Below are 20519 nucleotides of genomic sequence, written 5' to 3' on the forward strand. Positions count from 1 at the left end.
GACTATTGACCAATCACGGTGCAGGATTGGTCAGTGTCCAAACCTCACTTATAGGGGGCGGTTACACCGCCCCAAAAATGACACAGATTCCGTCCCCGGTCTGAAGGGGTTTGTTGGTTACCTGTCCTGACGGTCTGCCAGCCCAACGAGAAGGGGCTGCGGGCCTGTAGGTTGTAGGTGCTGATAGGGCTGTGGTTGTCCAGGCCGGCCGTCCACGACAGCGTGGCCGAAGTGTCCGTGATCTCCTCCACGATCACCACTCCAGGGGGGCCGGGGGGACCTGGGGGGGGGGGGACAACATGGTGAATGGTGTATTTATATATATCCGGAGTGCTTTACAATGTACTATTACATTCACAGTTCACGCGCGCGCACACGCACGCACGCACGCAAGCACGCACGCAAACACGCACACACACACACACACACACACACACACACACACACACACACACACACGACGGAGGAAACCATTGAGACCGGGAACGCATCTGTGTCATTTTAAGATTTCCTTGGCTATTCAAAAATAGCAGGTACGAGTTCTTTTTTTTATATATATATTTTTTTAAACTATAGGATTTAGAAAACATCTTTAGAATCGGCCTCAGGTTAAACGCCAGCATCCGTATTGTGGGGAAAGCTTACGCAGAAAATAGCCGATCAACAAGCTCACAACGAGAAAAAGTCACTCTCAGAGTTAAACTAACATTGATTTTACAATATAAATTGGGGTCCCAGCGGTATAAATGCCATTAAATGGGGGTCCGTAGCCCTAATCCATGTCAAACTGGAGGTCCTTGAAATTAAAATGGTTGAGAATCACTGCTATAGAGCTGTAAAAACCTTCTCTTAAGTTATGGGGGTCCCTGGCATATCTTTTCAAATGGGGGTCCGCGGGGTAATAAGTGTACATTTGGGGGTCCTTGACATGAAAAAGTTTGAGAACCACGGCCCTATAGGGAACACGGGGAGAACATGCAAACTCCACACAGAGAGGCCCTTTCGCCAACCCCACCTAGGGTATGGGCAGTGATTTCAATCGGCTATTTTCAGTGAAACTTTCCCCACAATAACAGAAAACAGAAAAGACGCTAGTATAGAACCCTGAGGGACTCTGGTAACCATAGTGTTAAGTGGAAACGTAAGACTAATACCTGGTTGCATGCCCGGTGTCTCACACTGAAAATAGGCGATCTACAAGCTCGCAACGTGTGTGTGTTGTGTAAAATTATAGTTTAAATCATTTGACAGATTTAGTTACTTTGTAGAAATGACATCATTACTACAAAACATATGGTACATAAACCAACACATTGGCTGCCAATTATTTCAGATTTTTTGCAGTAGAAGTACTCAGGTGCCGAGATACAGAATTTTTAAGTTTTAAGTTAACAAGGAAGTGGATGGGGGAGTCTAAATCTTCGAAAAATCATATCTCCTTGGTCTTTGGGTCAAAAAAAAAAAAAAAAAAAAATCAATAAAACGCAGATCTGCGTTTTTGGCAGCCAATGTGTTAAGCCCTGTACTGTATATTATGCTTCAGTTATTTGAAAATTGCAGATCTGCTATTTTTGGAAGACTTTAAAAAAAAAAACTAACGTGCGAAATGGGACAGTCTGCATAATGAGTACTTGTACTTTGGGTACTTTAATTTAAGTATCATTTTGATTTTTTTTTACCGTTACTCACACAAAACATTAACACTTTTACTATCGCGAGTATTTCCTCAACCGCTGGAGGTACAGAGACAAACCAGCCAAATTAAACATCAGCTCCACCGCTGATGCAAGACACAGCCGTGTACAACGGCCCAGGGAGAGGAGAACAACCCGGAACGACACAAACACAATCTCCTCAGGTGTTTCCAATCAAACCGCCAAGGAGCTGGAGCTCGGCAGCCATGCTATCGCCGCGCATCGCCGCTATTAGCCGAGTGCATGGGCGGAAACCTTGTATCTCCATATTTGAGCTTTCTATGTTGTTGCTTTTTGTAAATGAATGCTCTACTTTGTCATAGCACAGTGTCACGCGAAAGCAGCAAAAATAACCGATACAGGTTCAAAACGACGCATTTTGAGCAAGTAGATCTGCTATTTTTGAGTGGTGCCAACCACTCCTATATCTGACTTTGTCTGTGTGTCCGTCCGTATGTATGTATGTCCAATAAACAAACATTGATGACAACATCAATACCAATACGGGGCTCATCAACGGCACCACTCTCTTCACACAGGGTGTGATTTTTTAACCTATGGAGACCTGAGACTGATTCTACAAAATGTCTTCTAAATCCTAACGGTTTTCTGAAAATACTGCACAAAATTCTCCATGTCAAGGACCCCCAAAATTATATGTATTTGGCCGCGGACCCCCATCTCAAAACATGTTGTTCCAGGGACCCCCATGAAGCAAAGATTTGAGTAAAAAATGTTCGCTTTAAAATAATATATGTATTCAATGATTTGCACACATTTTCATGATTTTTCAAAAAATAGCAGATCTACAAGCTGGTAGCGCGGCACTCGGTGCCGCGCTACCAGCTTGTATATCTGCTATTTTTGAATAGCCAAAGTGTAAAATAATGCTTTTTTAGCTCAAATCAAAAAATGCATAATACATATGAGGTTTCCACCCGACAGCAACCCAAACAACTCCTGCCTCAACCACCAGACCAGGATTTGGGTTCCGACGCGGTTCAACCGGCCAAGAAATTCACGCTGATTTAAGCTCCGCGGCGAAGCTATTTTTTATTTTTCCAAAGGCAGTTTGCCGGCTCCGCCGAGCATGACAGCTGTAATGCTATAGACCTGTGCCTGCGTTTTATATACTCGCCCAACAACATATGTTTACCTCAGCCTTAAGCCATTCAATACAGGAACGCATCTGTGTCATTTTAGACTTTTAGCTATAGCAATTGTTTTATACTTGGGCTATTCAAAAACAGCAGATATACAAGCTCATAGCGCGGCACCGAGTGTCACGCTATGAGCTCGTAGATGTCTTATTTTTTTTAAATCGTGATTTTTTTTTGCAAATCTTTGAATATATATATTTTTTTAAAGCGAACATTTGTAACTCAAATCTTTGTTTCTGGGGTCCCCGGAAATTATTATTTCGATATGGCCAATCATTTTGGGGGTCCTTGACATGAAAAAAGTTCGAGAACCACTGATTTTTTTTTTTCAGAAACCTGTTTTTAGTCTGGATTTAGAAGACATTGTGTAGATGTGTTCCCGGATGGAATGGGTTAACCCATTAAGACATGAGGCCGATTAAAAATGTGTTTTCTAAATCCTAACGCTTTAAAAAATATATATATATATTCAAAGATTTGCGCACATTTTCATGATTTTACAAAAATAGCAGATATACAAGCTCATAGCGCGGCACTCGGTGCCGCGCTATGAGCTTGTATATCTGCTATTTTTGAAAAGCCTAAAGAAATCTAAAAGTGATACAGATGCGTTCCCGGTCTTAATGGGTTAAGAGGTAAATGGAATCTGCTGTGTGCAGCATTGCATCTGAAGACTCCAGGGGAACAGATGTAGAAGAAAAAACGCCAGCAGCTGGCACGCTCAATGAAAACCAACACACTGTGTCCACCATAGAAGGGCACAACCATTAGAAGGGTTGTTGTGCTGAAAAGGTGCATTTGCAGCGAGCCGAGTACATTGATGTGCATGTTGTGTTACTATCGGTGGTGGACACTGCAGCACTCAACTCCAGTGCTTGAGTCAAAGTATAGATACAGAGAGAATAATAACCTGGGCACTTCAGGAGAGACTATACCCAAGTAAAATACTGCAGCACTCGACTGGTCTGCACATATTTATTCTTTTTGCAGGGGTGACTTAACCCATTAAGACCTGAGGCCGATTCTACAAATGTCTTCTAAATCCCAACAGTATTCTGAAAAACCTATGTTTCTATATCAGTGGTTCTCAAACCTTTTCAAGTCAAGGACCCCCAATATGATATGTATTTGGTCGCCGACTCCCATCTGAAAATATTTTGTTCCAGGGACCCCCAGAAGCAAAGATTTGAGTAACAAATGTTCGCTTTAGAAATATATATAATTTCAAAGATTTGCACACATTTTCAAGATTTTTCAAAAATAGCAGATCTACAAGCTCGTAGCGCGGCACTCGGTGCCGCGCTATGAGCTTGTATATCTGCTATTTTTGAATAGCCAAAGTGTAAAATAATGCTTTTTAGCTCCTGTACCACTCGTCCTAGGTCCTGGGATATGATAGTAAAGGTAAGAAAAACGTCGGGCAAAGTTGTCCTTTAAAACGCATCTGTGTAATTTTTTTTGATTTATTTGGCAATTCAAAATACGAGCTTGTAGATCTGCTATTCTTTTGATTTTTGTTTTAATTCGTGCAAATCTTTGTATAATATTATATATATATAATTTTTTTTTTTTTTTCATGTTGTGTGATGCATTTGTTACTGTCCACCACTGGTCACTACAGGAACAAAGCCCTATAGGTTTGAGTCCATCCAAGCACCATCAAATATGTGTCCTCATCTTTGGAGTTAAAAGGCTCTTCAGTCGACAGTCATTATAAGGCTCTCTAGCCATGCAGAAATTGAGTCCATGCCATACTGAAATTACCAGGCTCCACTGAGCTCAATTTGCTCCGATATTGATGGTTCGCTCTAATAAGACACTTAATCCTACAAACGGCATCGCCGGGAATGAATAGATTAATACGCAACGCGTTGCATTTGCGTGCGTGCGCGCCGCGAGAGAGAACACATTACCTCCCCCAGAAGAACGTGGAAAGTGTAACCGCTTCTTAATCCATTGAGACCGGGAACGCGTCTGTGCCGTTTTAAGATTTCTGTGGCTATTCAAAGAATAGCAGATCTACAAGCTCATAGCGCGGCACCGAGTGCCTATTTGTGGGGGAAATCGTGGAAAATGGGTGCAAATGTTTGAATATATATTTTTCAAGCGAACATTTGTAACTCAAATCTTTGCTTCTAGGGGATCTTTTTTTTTAAACGTATGTTGCTATAATATCAGTGGTTCTCAGAAGTTGTAAAAGAGTTAAAAATGATCACTCTTTAAAATATATATTATTCAAAGATTTGATTTTAAAAAATCATGATTTTTCAAAAATAGCAGATCTACAAGCTCATAGCACGGCACTCGGTGCCGCGCTATGAGCTCGAGCTATGAGTAGATCTGCTATTTTTGAATAGCCAAAGAAATAACAAAAACGACACAGATGCGTTCCCAGTCTTAATGGGTTAATCTAATGAGGCGTCCAAATGGGGCTCTTCAAAAAAAAGCTGATGCGTTTTTCCTATTCATTTCCACCTGGAAACCTTGAAAAAGGAATACGGATGTCTGGCGCTTGAACGGGGGAAATTCAGGTGTTTTTCTCCATTATGATCCTGGACAATCTAATGTAGATAAACTGAGGACGTTAAGAAGCAACGAAACGGGGCCTCTGATAGATGCAATGTCTGAATCTGTGTGTCTGTGAGGCAGACATAAGCACGTAAGACATAAGCCTTTTATTTATATATTTTCTATTGAACGGTGTCGGGGTTGACCTTCCCGAGAAAATTACGTCATCTGGCCGGAAAATGGAATCGGAAATGCACCGGTTTCCTGTTTGGCCAGGAACTACTGCACCGGTTTCCTGTTTGGCCAGGAACTACCACGCTAATAACAAAAAGGAAACTCACGCTGATTTTAAGAGATTGTATGATTTGAAGAACGAAAAAAAAACAGAAAAAGAAAACACAGCTCACGGTAACTAAAGCTCCACTGGCTAAGACAAACGATCCACAGATCGTATAAAACAATTAACACATCGGGTGCCGAACACGGTCTGAACCGTGTGTTTACATAGTAGCGCTCCGGTGCCGAACACGGTCTGAACCGTGAGTTTAGTCTTTTTGTTTTTTTTGTTTTTCTCCGCGCGGGCGAGGCTAGAGCAGCTCTGGGAGCACCCATTGTAATCCTGCGAAGGAAGTGCCAGATCGCTCACCGGAAACAAAAAAAATAATCCCATCCGCTTCCTGTCTATTTCCTACTTTGAAACGCCTATATATCCAAATCTGTTTCCTGTGGGGAAAACCGGTCATACGCGATGCGCGATCCCCCCCCGTTGTAACTCGCGAGGGAAATGTTATGGTTCCAGGCTGTAGCCAGGCTCATGGCACAACATGAATCGATGCTTTTTTTTGCGTGGATTTGCTTGTAACGCACGCGGAAGCTTTAAACAGCAAAGTGCAGTCAATGGGGAGAATGCTGGCACCCACGGTAAGTTGTTATGAAAAAATGCTGGCACCCGATGTGTTAAAAGAACGCTTTTTGAAATGCTTCCGTCTTCCGGTGAAAACTAATGGTATTCTGGGTAACGCAGTAATAAACAAACGGCCTGCAGTGACGGTAATGACCATCGTTTTTTTGAAATTTGCACTGTACAACTTTAAGTACAATTTAGAGGTACTTTTACTTTATTGGAGTATTTCCAATTGTCTATACTTTTACTTCTACTCCACTACATCTCATAGGCAAATATTGTTCTTTAACTCCACTACAAGTATTTGAATACTTTAGTTACTAGTTACTTTGCAGATATACATTATACGTTGTAAAACATACATTAACCACTCTATCCCTATTTTAACCCTAGGCTATCTGAAAATAGACGATCTACTGTACAACTTGTACTACTGTACAAGCTCACAACGCGTCGTGAGCTTGTAGATCTGCTATTTTCAAATATTTTAGTACTTTTACTTTTGAAAGTACATTTAGATACCAATACTTTTGTACTTTTACTCAAGTACATTTTTAAATCCGGACCTTTACTTGTAACAGAGTACTTCTACATTGCAGTATTGATACTTTTACTTAAGTAAAACATTTGAGTACTTTTAACTTTTTCCACCACTGGGCTACTGTATAAAGCTGTGCTGCCAACGATAACTCAAGTCATTAGCAGTGGTGAAAAGTAACTCTGTAAATTTGTACTGGAGTATTTGAATCGTGTATCGTGAGGCATATGCCACGATGCCATAATGCGTTGCGAGCTTGTAGATCTGCTATTTAGTAGCAGTGTGCTTCACAGTTCACAACTGTCAGTCGTGCTTTCGTATTTACAAAAAAATACTGAAAGTGAAGTGGTTAAGTCTGTCTGAGGGTTTCATGAATATTTAACAGATGGAAATGATCAACACGAATAATAATAATAATGATAATAAGGGTAATAATAATTGTAAGGGTAATAATAATAATAATAATAATAACAACAACATCGGATCCATTACAACAACACAGGTTCATTTTTTTCTCTCCATTTTCCTGAAAACGTTGGACATACAAGGTCTCAACGTGACAGCGGAGAAGAGCAATCTTCACTGGTCACTGCTGCTGCCCTGCCAAGGATCCAATCATACCTGATGCTCTGTTATGGCGGCGCTCCCAATCAACCAGAGGAAACGGATATATTTCCTGAAACAATTCCCAGGGACACAGGACCAGTGGTGCTAACATTTACCCAAGTACTGTACTTAATGCATCTGTGTCATTTAAAGATTTCTCTAGCTATTCATAAATAGCAGATCTACAAGCTCATAGTGCGGCACTATGAGAGAAAAAATCTTGAAAATGTGCGCAACTCTTTAAATATGTATATTTTTAACTCATATTTGCTTCTGGGGGGGTCCCTGGAACAAAATATTTAAAGATGGGGGGTCCAAATACATATAATTTTGGGGGTCCTTGACATGACATTTTTTTATAACCACTGATATAAAATAGTTTGTTCCAGACAGTGACCCCCCAGAAGCAAAGATTTGACTCAATAATGTTCCCTTATAAAAAAAATATATAATATATATATTCAAAGATTTGCACAAATAAAAAATAGCAGATCTACAAGCTCATAGCGCAGCACCCCACTGCATTTACTTGACAGCTTTAGTTACTATAGGCCTAGTTACTTTGCAGATTTTAGATGCTAAATTCAAAACATGCATTAACCAATACAGCCATACCTTATGCTTCATTCTATTCGGAAATAGCCGATCTACAAGCTCACAACCAAGCCCCCAGAACAGGGAGGTTGCATTGCAGCGCATTGGACATGCTGGCCGTTCATAGGTACTGCAGCTTATTACGGCCGCGGCGCGACACAAACGAAACAAACGAAAATGGTGACGCATAACGAACAGAAGCCCCAAATAGGCCCCGCCCGTAAGAAAGGGTGATTTAGGAGTATGCGCTGGGTGAGCAACTCCATACAAGTGGACGGGTGGGGAATTCCGGTGCCCTCTCTATTATCTTTTAACTCTATGCTCACAACGCGCCGCGATGTGAGTTTGTAGACCGTCTATTTTCGAAAGATTTTGATAAATGTAGGTAAAACTGAATGGCATGGCATGACTATTAGCTCAATGCAGACACCTTAAAGCAGTGGTTCTCAAACTTTTTCATGTCAAGGACCCCCAAATTGACACTTATTAGCCTGCGGACCCCCATTTGAAAAGATATGCCAGGGACCCCCATAAGAGAAGATTTTTACGGCTCTAGAAGCGATTCTCAACCACCTTAATTTCAAGGACCCCCAGTTTGACATGCATTAGGCTACGGACCCCCATTTAATGACATTTATATCTCTGGGACCCCAATTCATATGGTAAAATCAATGTTAATCTAACTCTGAGAGTGTACAAATGGAACCAAATGGACCTGTTAGGGTCCATTTGGTTCCATTTGTACACTCTCTGAGTTACAGACCCATAAGGGTCCATTTGGTTCCTGTGTATCATTTAGCTGGGGACCCCCTGGAACCCCCTCAAGTACCCCTGGGGGTCCCCGGACCCCACTTTGAGAACCAATGCCTTAAAGAGCCCTTTAACTAGTACACCAAGAGCTGTGCGGCTTGTTGGAGCAAAAAACTGTCTCCCCTGCTTGGGGAGAGTTCATATACAGCTCCAGTACAATACTAATATCACATTCATATAGAATAATATAGCTGAGAGTCTTGGGTCTTCTGCTCTGGATTCTGGGTTCCGTTTTAATGCCGCACATAATTCAAAAGAAATCTGTTTAAAATGATCGTGTGTGTGTGTGTGTGTGTGTGTGTGTGTGTGTGTGTGTGTGTGTGTGTGTGTGTGTGTGTGTGTGTGTGTGTGTGTGAGATCTTACACAGGGCAATTCTTTCAATGCAAAATGTACTCAAGGGCAAGGGATTGAGCCGCCTTTGATGTCTATGTGTGCACGTGTCTGCGAGCAGCGATATGTTGCAACGTACTGTTTCATAAACATAATACAGAATGGCAAGGCGGACCACATCACAATATAACACATGTTGCAATGTACTGCAATAAATAATCCTTGAAATGAAAAACAGATTGGGAATCAGACAGCTCTATTAGGTGCAGTGGCGTGCACAGACATTTTGAGGGGCAGGTGCTCAAGTAAATTATACTTTTTTAAATTTACTTGGTCTGCTCTTTTTCCCCTCTACACCTATACCTCTTTGCCAAAAATAGCCGATCTACAAGCCCACAACGCCTCGCAACGCGAGGTGTTGTGGGCTTGTAGATCTGCTATTTTTGGCTAAAGTTCTCCTCAGAAAAGGGATGCTAGGTTTCGAGTGGTTATGGTAAAAAAGATAAATCATATCACATAAAGATTTATGTGATATGTGTAGTAACTCTGAGGACCCCCTAGGGGTAACCCTAACCCCTGTTGAAGACCCCTGCTGTAAACTGAAAAAAAAAAGCTTCTGGTCACAAGGGCACTTCTGGTCAAGAGGGCAAAGGGCAGGTGCTCTAGCACCACCTAGAGTCTACCTGTGCACATCCCTGATTAGGTGAGCTATACGTCATTAAAAAAACAAAACATGTCAGACATCATTTACAGTGAACTGTAGGTTGCCGGGCGGATAATAATGAGCTCACCTCTCACGAGCAGTTCGGCCTCGGCAGACACAGTGTCGGCGCTGGTCTGGGCCCGGCAGCCGTACTTGCCGGCGTGCTTCAGCAGGATGCTCCGGATCATCAGGTCCACCGTGGAGGACTGCTGCCAAGACCAGACAGAGACAACGGCACAATTAATACCCATTCAATCCGGGACAGAATCATTTTTAGATTCGAGTTATATACGTATGTATAGCACGTTGGCATAGCTCATAGCGCGTCTGTGAGCTTGTAGATAGGTGTCTGGTTACCCCCCCCCCCCCCCCCCCCTCAGATCTTGATAATGTGTGCAAATCTTCGAATATAGATTTTTTAAGCGAACATTTTTAACTCAAATCTTTGCTTCTGGCGGCTCCTGGAACAAAACTGTCTTGAGATGGGGGTCCGTGGCCAAATACATACAATCATTTTGGGTAGTCATTGACATGAAAAAGTTTGAAAACCACTGATTATAGCATTTATTTCCAAAAACCATTAGGATTTAGAAGACATTTGTGGAATGCCCAGAAGCAAAGATTTGAGTTGCAAAATATTGTTTGCTTTAAAAATATATATTCAAAGATTTGCACAAATGTTTAAGATTTTTCAAAAAATAGCAGATCTACAAACTCATAGCGCGGCACTCGGTGCCGCGCTATGAGCTTGTATATCTGCTATTTTTGATACGCTTTTTTTCTAAAAACTGTTAGGCTTTTTAGAATCGGCCTCAGGTCTTAATGGGTTAACATTGGTATCGGAAAACCCCCTGCCGGCAAGGAACTGCAGCTCCCGTTGCACTTTACATAGCGGGCAGTGTAGCTAGCTATACGTATATATATCTGTTGCTGTCGGGGAGAAACCTCTCATGTCTGTTTTTTAGGGGCAGTGATTCGCGCGACGCAGAGCGAGCGAGGTGGTGAGTTGACTGTTTGTTTGTCGTTGGAACAGCGCGACCGTGTCCTGAGCAGTTCCATGACATCCATAGGCCGATGTGGAATTATTTAGGAGAACTACTACCTCTGTCTGTGTGTCCACTGTCCAGTCAGGGCTCTGAAGTAAGTAAAAGGGGGAGGGGCCACTGGCAGCATGGTGAGTAAAAATAAAAGATCTTCAAGGCAACAACGCGTCGAGGTGCGACGCGTTGTTAGCTTGTAGATCCGTTCGCCAAATGTGTAATCTCTCAAGAACAGATTCATAGCTGCGCTTGAATCTGTCGGGAGCCGCGTTGAGAACATTACATTACATTACAGTCATTTAGCAGACGCTTTTATCCAAAGCGACTTACAATAAGTGTATTCAACATAGGTAGGGAACGAAAACTACTAATCACCAGAAGTCTTAAGTGCATTTTCTGCAAAAACAAGCAACCAAGAGTATACCTAGCGCTAAGGTAAAAGTGCAATATATCAGCTACCTATTTCCCCAAACAGATGAGACAAAATAGCAAAATCAAATGAGCATGAGCTAAAACAAATAAGTGTATCGAATAAACAAGATCCAATAAACAATACAACAATAAAACAAGCGTTCGTACAACTAGTTAACAACAAGTAGGCCAGGCAGAGAGGAAGGGTAGTGTTTCCTGAAGAGGTGGGTTTTCAGCCTGCGGCGAAATATGGGCAGTGACTGTCCTGACATCAGTGGGAAGTTCATTCCACCACTGTGGGGCCAGAACAGAAAAGAGTCGTGACCGTGTGGATCGGCCAGAAGAGAACCTATGCACATTGGCTACAAGTGGGCGTGCCTTCAGATCAGGAAGTAGGCCGTGTTTTACCCAATCAAATGTAGTGGGCGTGATTTACATGTGTACGGCTCGCTTCCCACTGGAAACAGACCAAAACTCATTTAACAATAGCGTCCTCAGAGCCGACAAAACCATGGAAAGTTAGTAACATTTGAACTTGTTCTTTCATCATAGAAACAAGTGGGCTTATATCCAAAACGATCCATGTTCTTTGGGAGAAATTGTGTTAGTGTTCCGTGGAGAACTATTGTTAGTGGGAATGAAAACATAGGGGCACCACCGGAAGTAGAGGGCTGAAGGCATGTCCAAACCCCGGGTTCCAGTGAGCATGTGTCTGATTAATCCCCCCCCCCCCCCCCCCCCCAGAGCCAAATGCAAAAGTGAAAAACAGCAGAGGGCGCTGTTTTTCCTTTTTATTTGACGATGGGTTCCCAGATTGCCAAATGTGTGACGTAAATGACATCAGACGACTTCCGGTGCTTCTGGAATATGATTGCATAATAATAGAGTTTCATATAAACTGTACATCGTGCAATGTACGACAAAGGTGGAAAATTAGATGGTAACCTAGGCAGAGCCATGAGGGATTTTTGTAGCAAGTTGGGAGAGAATTGGACAACTGCTTGGCTCTGATCTAATAGTTCGTACGCAGACGAACCGGGCTTCAATTATAGGCGGAAAGATATTGAACCAATGACAAGTAATTTAACGAGGGCTTGTGACAAAATAATAACTACACGTACATTGGTAGCCTGGTTCTAACCCCGCCCACTCTCTGAATGGACTGCCTCTTGGTCTGGTGTTGTAAATGTGAACATGGGATTTATTCGGTACAAAATGTATTGTCCAATGAGAGTCGGAGGTGGGGGTGGGGGGTGGGGATCCCTTAGGATAGGTTTAGGGAAATTCTAATCCCCTCCCCCTTGTAATCGCGTACCCTACACTGGAGCCAATGTCAGACTGAAGCTCCACGCAGCTTCAGTCTGACAATCAGGCTAGTACATTGGATCCATTGGAACAAAGGTTCTTTCCTTTTTTTCATTTCCTGAAAAATAACAATTTCGGACATGCAAGGTTTGCACCCGACAGCAACGAAATTCCCTTCAATTCACACTCTTGCTTGTTACTGCTTCCTTCCACTATAGCCGGTATTTCTCTCCTCTCTGTTGAAAAAATATAATATATCGCTGCATGCTGTCAGGCAGAAACCTCTTATCTCCATATTCTAACTTTTTGTGTTTTCTCGTAATTTAATGCCCTACTTGATCACATTACCGCGTCACACGAAAGCGTGAAAAGTAGCAGATGCACAAGCTCGAAACGCAGGCGCGAAGCGACGCTTTTCGAGCCGCTGCTACTTTCGATCTGCTACTTTTGCTGTTTTGGAATTTGACTCCTGAAATGTAACAGCTTTGGACATACGAGGTTTCCACCCGACAGAGACGATACATTTAAAAAAGAAGGAATGCCTGAGGCAAGGCTGGAATAATTCAGGCAGCTGTTTAGCACCAAACGTGATTAACCCATTAAGACCTGGAATGCATCTGTGTCATTTTTACATTTGAGCTAAAAAAAAAGCAGCATTATTTTACACTTTGGGCTATTCAAAAATAGCAGATCTACAAGCTCGTAGCGCGGCACCGAGTGCCGCGCTACGAGCTTGTAGATCTGCTATTTTTGAGAAATCGTGAAAATCTTTGAATATATACATTTTTTAAAGTGAACATGTGTAACTCATATCTTTGCTTCTGGGGGGTCCCTGGCTGGAACAACATATTTTGAGATGGGGGTCCACGGCCAAACACATATAAATGTCGGGGTCCTTGACATGAAAAAAGTTTGAGAACCACTGACATAGTAACATACGTTTTTTTCAAAAAACGATTTAGAATTAGGATTTAGAAGAGGATTTTTGTAGAATCGGCCTCAAGTCTTAATGGGTTAACATTACATGCCGCTCTTCCGCCCAGAGTCTAGAGTGTGCCTGTAGGGAATTGTCACAGCAAATACCTGCTCCCTCTCCAGGGACTCAATCACGCGGAGCCCAGCGGAGAACCAGGTCGCTGAGTGTTCTTGGGAAACTAAATTGAATTGTCACCCAATACAGACTGATGAAAAAATGCACTGACTGCAGGAGATCGTGACAAGTTTCGAGGAATGCTCCACTGTGTTTATGCCTATGTATGGAGCACTGATTGGGGGGACCCCTCGGGGTCCTTGAGGGGGGTTCCAGGCCCCCCCCCCCCCCCCCCCCCCCGGAAAAACAAGGAACAGTTTAACCCATTGAGACCTGGAACTTGTGTCATATTTTGATTTGAGCTAAAAAGGATTATATTTTATTTTTTATTTTTTTACACTTTGGCTATTCAAAAATCTTGAAAATGTGTGCAAATCTTTGAATATATATATTTTTAAAGTGAACATTTTTAACACAAATCGTTGCCTCTGGGGGGTACCTGGAACAACATATTTTGATGGGGGTCCGCGGCCAAATACATATCATTTTGGGGGTCCTTGACATGAAAAAGATTGAGCACCACTGATATAGAAACATACGTTTTTCAGAAAACTGTTGAGATTTAGGAGACATGTAGAATCGGCTTCAGGTCTCAATGGGTTAAACACTTTAAGGGATTCGGCCGCGAAACGTATTTTTTTCTATCGATTACTCACATGAATTCATGGATATGTTTTAGTTTCTGTCGCATTCCTAAGCCAATAATTTGATGAACGGCAGCGGCTCCGGTAGGAGACACAAAGAGTCTCCTACCGGAACCGCTGCCTACCGGTCTGCTGGTCATTTTTAGCGGTGCCAGCCGCTCTACCTTTGACTATGTCCGTCCGTATGTCCGTATGTCCGTATGTCCGTTTGTCCGTTTGTCCGTTTCAGCACGGGCTTTAAACAGCTATAACTCCAGTTCGCAGCATGCCAGCAAGTCCAAATTTGGTATGTGGACTTAGACCACCAATAGGGACGAGCATTGATTGCTGAAGCCCCGCCCCGCCCTATTATAGCGCCACCAGGAGGCCACTGCCTTTAAACAGCTATAACTCCAGTTTGCAGCATGCCACCAAGTCCAAATTTGGTATGTGGACTTACACCACCAATAGGGACGAGCATTAATTGCTGAAGCCCCGCCCCGCCCTATTATAGCGCCACCAGGAGGCCACTCATCAAAGGCACCGCTTCCTTCACACAGGGTGCGATTTTTTTTTTGTGCACACTGTAATTAAGCCTCAACCTGTAGAAGAGAAGAGGCACTTTACCCACTGCTAATAAACACCTTGCAACACCATGGCTATTCCGGGATGATTTCATAGAGACACATTCTGTGACCTTTTGTGTGAGCTTTAACTGATCCTCTACACTAATTACATGTCATCATGTCATTGGTGATATTAGCTCCATAGCGTCACCTATAGTTACATACTTGTCATCTTTCTCTGAATTCTAACCTCCCAGGAATTATGTGAAATATGCATATTATTCGGTTTGTATTTACAGCTAATATTTAGCCATGCTAGCTGCTGGTGAGCCAACCTTTTTCATGTCAAGGTACCCCAAAATGATATGGCCGCGGACCCCTACCCGATTACATTTTGTGCCAAAATTTTAGATCTACAAGTTCAACATGTGTCGCATCGCAACAAGATGTGAGCTTGCAGATCGGCTATTTTAAAATTTACAAAATATCGAAAATGTTTGGAAAATGTTGAATGTATATATATATATATATATATATATATATTATAGTTGTTTTCGCTCTCATTAAATGCTGAACGCTGAAAATAGCCGATCTACAAGCTCACAATAAGTCGCGCTGCAAAGCATTGTGAGCATTGTGAGCATAATCATGTCTTCAACAAATGTTTTCCACTACAGATGTGCCACTTCAAAACTTCACACGTTACTGTTCTTTCCCTGATAGTGCCCTGAAAAGGCATTTTTTCCCTCCCTTTTCTGCCCTTAAAATGCACTGTTTTGCCCCTGAAAAGAAGTTGTCACTACACACCCCCGTTTTTCCCTTCAACAGACATCCATATACATGAGAACAAAATAATGTGTGTTGAACAAGGTGTCAGACTCATTATGAGGCGAAAGGTGATTTGACCAGTTGCTCAAATTAATTAGCATCATAAAAGCAGTGATCATCAAAATAATTCAGCATTTTAAATGCCCTTCTTTGTCCCTCTTATTGCCCTGGGAATCCCCTGAAAATTTACTGTCTTGGCGATGGCAGGACATGTGAAGTTTTGAAGTGGCACATCTGTAACTACTGTAGAAAAAATGCAAAAAAGCAGGAGCCATGCAAGCCCTGGTTTACGCTAGGACTGCATAAGTCCTCAAGAAAGAAAAACAGACTCTATAAAATATATATAACAAAACCAACCCCAGAGAACCACACTAGATATACACAAATACATTTAATCATCTCCTCCGAGTGTACAGTACTTTAGCCCTATTTTATACATAGGCTATTTGAAAATAGCCGATCTACAAGCTCACAACGCGTCGCATCGCGACGCGTTGTGAGCTTGTAGATCTGCAATTTTCAAACATTTTAGTATTTTTACTTTTGGCACTTTAAGTTCATTTTGATGCCAATACTTTTGTACTTTTACTCAAGTAACATTTTGAACACAGGCCTTTTACTTGTAACAGAGTACTTCTTCATTGTTTTTAATTAAGTAAAACATTTGAGTCCTTTTCCACCACAAAAAAACATGGCAACGCTGTTGCCATGTTTTTTTTAATGAATTTTAATGAGCCCGCGGCTTTTCACTTTGTAGCTTTTTATGTTTATTGTGTTGAATTCAAAGCTATTTCTATTGTTTCCAATAATATGTTAATCCTCCCTTTTCACTTTCATCCCTACTAGTGGGAATTAGAGCAGATTAAAATATCCTTGTTGTCAGGCAGAATACCTCTTATCTCCATATTCTAACTTTTTGTGTTTTTTCGTAAATTAACTCCTTACTTGATCACACTACAGCATCACACAATAGTATCAAAAGTAACAGATCCGGATCTGGACCTGCTACTTTTGCTATTTTTGAATTCAAATCCTGAAAAGTAACAGTTTTGCACACACACTGTATGAGGTTTCCACCCGACAGAGATGCTATTTTTATGACAATTATTCAGCCAATGTGTTGATATTTTTACAGCTTTCAGCGCAGCATCTACGTTGAACAAATGTAACACTTGTAAAATATCAGATCTACAAGCTTGCAACGTGTGACGTCTTGTGAGCTTGTACTGTACATCTGCTGTATATGTACTGTGTGTGTGTGTGTGTGTGTGTGTGTGTGTGTGTGTGTGTGTGTGTGTGTGTGTGTGTGTGTGTGTGTGTGTGTGTGTGTGTGTGTGTGTGTATATATATATATATATATATATATATATATATATATATATATATATATATATATATATATATATATATATACACACACACACATACAACTAAAAGGCATGTGTTCAAAATGTTACTTGAGTAAAAGTACAAAAGTATTGCCATCAAAATACACCTAAAGTACCAAAAGTAAAAGTACTAAAATGTTTGAAAATAGCAGATCTACAAGCTCACAACACATTGTGAGCTTGTAGATAGTGGAGTAGAAGTAAAAGTACTGAAAATTGGAAATGCTCCAGTAAAGTAAAAGTACCTCAAAATGTACTTTACACCACTGGGCTTAACTGGTCAAACGTAATGGCTTACTTTGCCGGCAAACTGCTACACTGCAGTGTTATTCATTACTTTGGAAATGTATTCAACTGTATAATGTATGACTCTGTCTCTAAATCAATAGGCCTTCACATCTGCAGGATTAGAGAAGATTCTGCGTCCCTTCACTTTCCAACAGTTCCCTATCAACCAAGTATGACAAACACATGGAATAACAATAAAACGGACATTTTTAAACAGATACAAGTGCTATCTGTCTGTAGGTATTACTCTATGTTGGTGGTTCTCAAAGTAGGGTGTGGGGACCCCTAGAGGTCATGGCGGGGCGGGGTTCCAGTGGGGTCCCCAGCTAAATTAACCACTTTATACATATTTTATACGTTGGCCATTCAAAAATAGCAGATATACAGTACAAGCTTCTCTTCTGGGGGTCCCTGGCACAAAACATTTTCAGATGGGGGTCCACGGCCAAATATAAATAGATTTTGGGGTTCTCTTCCTCCCTCCCTCTCTAGATTTTGGGGTTCCCTCTCTCTCTCTCTCTCTCTCATTTTCGGAAAATCTTAAAAGTGTTTTTTTTTTGGTAGAATTTTGTAGATTTTTTTTTTTTTTGTACCAAGTTTAGGCAGTGGTCTACAAGCCGATCTACAAGCTCACAACGCGTCGTGATGCGACGCGTTGTGAGCTTGTAGATCTGCTATTTTCAAATAGCCTATGTATAAAATAGGGCTAAAGTGGTTAATGTGTGTTTCATTATATCATAATTTATATCTGAAAAGTAACTAGTAACTGAAGTTTTCAAATAATTGTAGTGGAGTAAAATTACAATATTTTCCTCTGAGATGTAGTGGAGTAGAAGTAAACGCATTGGAAATTGGAAATACTCAAGTAAAGTACAAATACCTCAAAATTGTACTTAAGTACAGTACTTAAGTAAATGTACTTAGTCACTTTCCACCACTGAATTTAGGGGTCCTTGGCATGAAAAAGGTTGAGAACCACTGGAAGTAGGGCATTACTTTACGAAAAAAAAACATATGGGTGTCAACGCGACAGTGACAATATACACTGTACCGTGTCCACTGTCCACCACTGCAGGATAGATACGGAGGAGTTGTTGAATGTGACCCTCAGACCTTGGCCAGTGTTGTCTGCTACAGATATGTGTGCAGAGGGGCTCAGCCTCTCTCCACACAGAGCGAATAAATCAGCCCTCGGGAGTCTTAGCATGTGTTCAGGCTTATCTGTCTCCTCGGTGTAGACTTTGATAAACATGGCTGTGTGATTCACCGCGGGTCCTTAATCACGATGACATCCGCGCGGGTTGCCGTGACCTTTTCCCGGGATTGATTCCTTATTCGGCTTTTAACCCATTCAATCCGGGGAACGCGTCTCTCTGTCATTTTTAGATTTCTTTGGCTATTCAAAAATAGCAGACGAGCTTGTAGATCTGCTATTTCTTTTTTTTAAATCATATTAGCAAAATCTGAGAGATCTGCTATTTTTTTGAAAAATCATATTAGCAAAATCTTTCAATATATATATATTTTTAAAGCGTATATTTTTTAACTCAAATCTGTGCTTCTGGGGGATTCTACAAATGTCTTCTAAATCCTAACAGTTTAAAACAAAAAAACTTCTGTTGCTGTAATATCAGTGGTTCTCAAACTTTTTCATGTCAAAGACCCACAAAATAATATGTAATTGGCCGCAGACCCCCATGTCAAAATATATTGTTCCAGGGACCCCCACCAGAAGCAAAATATTTGAGTGTTCGCTTTAAAAATATACATATTCAAAGATTTGCACATTTTTTCCAGGATTTTTCAAAAAATAGCCGATCTATATTGGCTATTTTTGAATAGCCCAAATATAAATCTTAAAATGACATGGACACGTTCCCGGTCTTAATGGGTTAATAAGCCTTTTTGGTACAAACGAGCCCCGCATGTCTAAAAATCCGTAATTATGGAGCCCATGCTAAATTGCTGTTTACCGGATCTTTACAAAGCCAACATGCATAGATAACGAGCCGACAAGACAGATAGATCGATCGATTGATCGATCGATCTATTGATCGATCGGTTGGGTAGATAACAGACCTATATAGGCTGCATCTCTTCCGAGAACATGAAGCTGCAATACGGAGATTATTTTACATGAATAGAACCTTATCAACCACTTAGACCCTTACAGTTCTGCAACTCTGGGAGTGTACAGTACAAATGGAACCAAATGGACCCGTACACTCAGAGTTACGAGTTATATTGGATTGGATTATTTTAAAAGTTAATATTGTTAATTCCAATCTTTGCTTCTGGGGGTCCAATGGAAGATATTTTTAAATGGGGGGTCGGCGGGCCAAATACATATCTCTGAGTGTCTGGCAGAAACCAGCTAACTCCAAAATGTTCATTTTTCAGGAAATGACAAAAACAAAACAAAAAGTGGAGTTAGGAGGTTTTGTTCATCATTGATAAGAACAGCTGAATGGACCTCCAAGCTCACAATGAGGTTGGAGGTCAAAAGGGGGTGGAGCCTGGAGTCAGCAAAACCAGCTAACTCCACCCCCCTTTGGAGGTTTAGCAGACAGTTTGAGGATCCAATGGAGTTAGCTGGTTTTGACAGAGGCGCTCTTTAATACTTTTTATTGGTTCAGTATTGTTTTCAACACAGAGACGTAAAGGGTGTTACGACGTAAACTGTTAGGATTTAGAAGACCATTTTGTAGAATCGGCCTTAACCCATTGAGACCTGGAACTTATGTCATATTTTGATTTGAGCTAAAAAAGCATTATTTCACACTTTGGCTATTCAAAAATAGCAGATATACAATCTCGTAGCGCGGCACCGAGTGCCGCGCTACGAGCTTGTAGATCTGCTATTTTTGAAAAATCGTGAAAATGTGTGCAAATCTTTGACTATATTTTTAAAGCGAACATTTTTAACTCAAATCTTTACTTCTGGGGGGTCCCTGGAACAACATATTTTGATGGGAGTCCTCGGCCAAATACATATAATTTTGGGGGTCCTTGACATGAAAAAGATTGAGCACCACTGATATAGAAACATACGTTTTTCAGAAAACTGTTGAGATTTAGGAGACATGTAGAATCGGCTTCAGGTCTTAATGAGTTAAAGGGTTCAGCGGCTAA

The 20519-nt window shown here is 41.3% G+C and overlaps 1 protein-coding gene across 2 annotated transcripts in view; it reads right to left on the reverse strand.

The window, feature by feature from the left end:
* Positions 1-20519, reverse strand: part of cntn5 (contactin 5) — a 400683-nt gene that overhangs the window by 47778 nt on the left and 332386 nt on the right. Inside the window, exons 15-16 of one of the 2 annotated variants that reach the window (XM_084063872.1) lie at positions 9937-10054; positions 122-280 (exon numbers count right to left, since the gene is read on the reverse strand). In XM_084063872.1, coding sequence (XP_083919998.1) covers positions 122-280; positions 9937-10054 — 277 coding nt within the window. Of the gene's footprint in view, positions 1-121; positions 281-9936; positions 10058-20519 lie in introns of both variants that reach the window. The other variant, XM_084063871.1, reaches the window with a different exon arrangement.

The sequence above is a fragment of the Gymnoscopelus microlampas genome (assembly GCF_963454915.1).
Source record: "Gymnoscopelus microlampas genome assembly, chromosome: 8".
Classification (NCBI taxonomy): domain Eukaryota; kingdom Metazoa; phylum Chordata; class Actinopteri; order Myctophiformes; family Myctophidae; genus Gymnoscopelus; species Gymnoscopelus microlampas.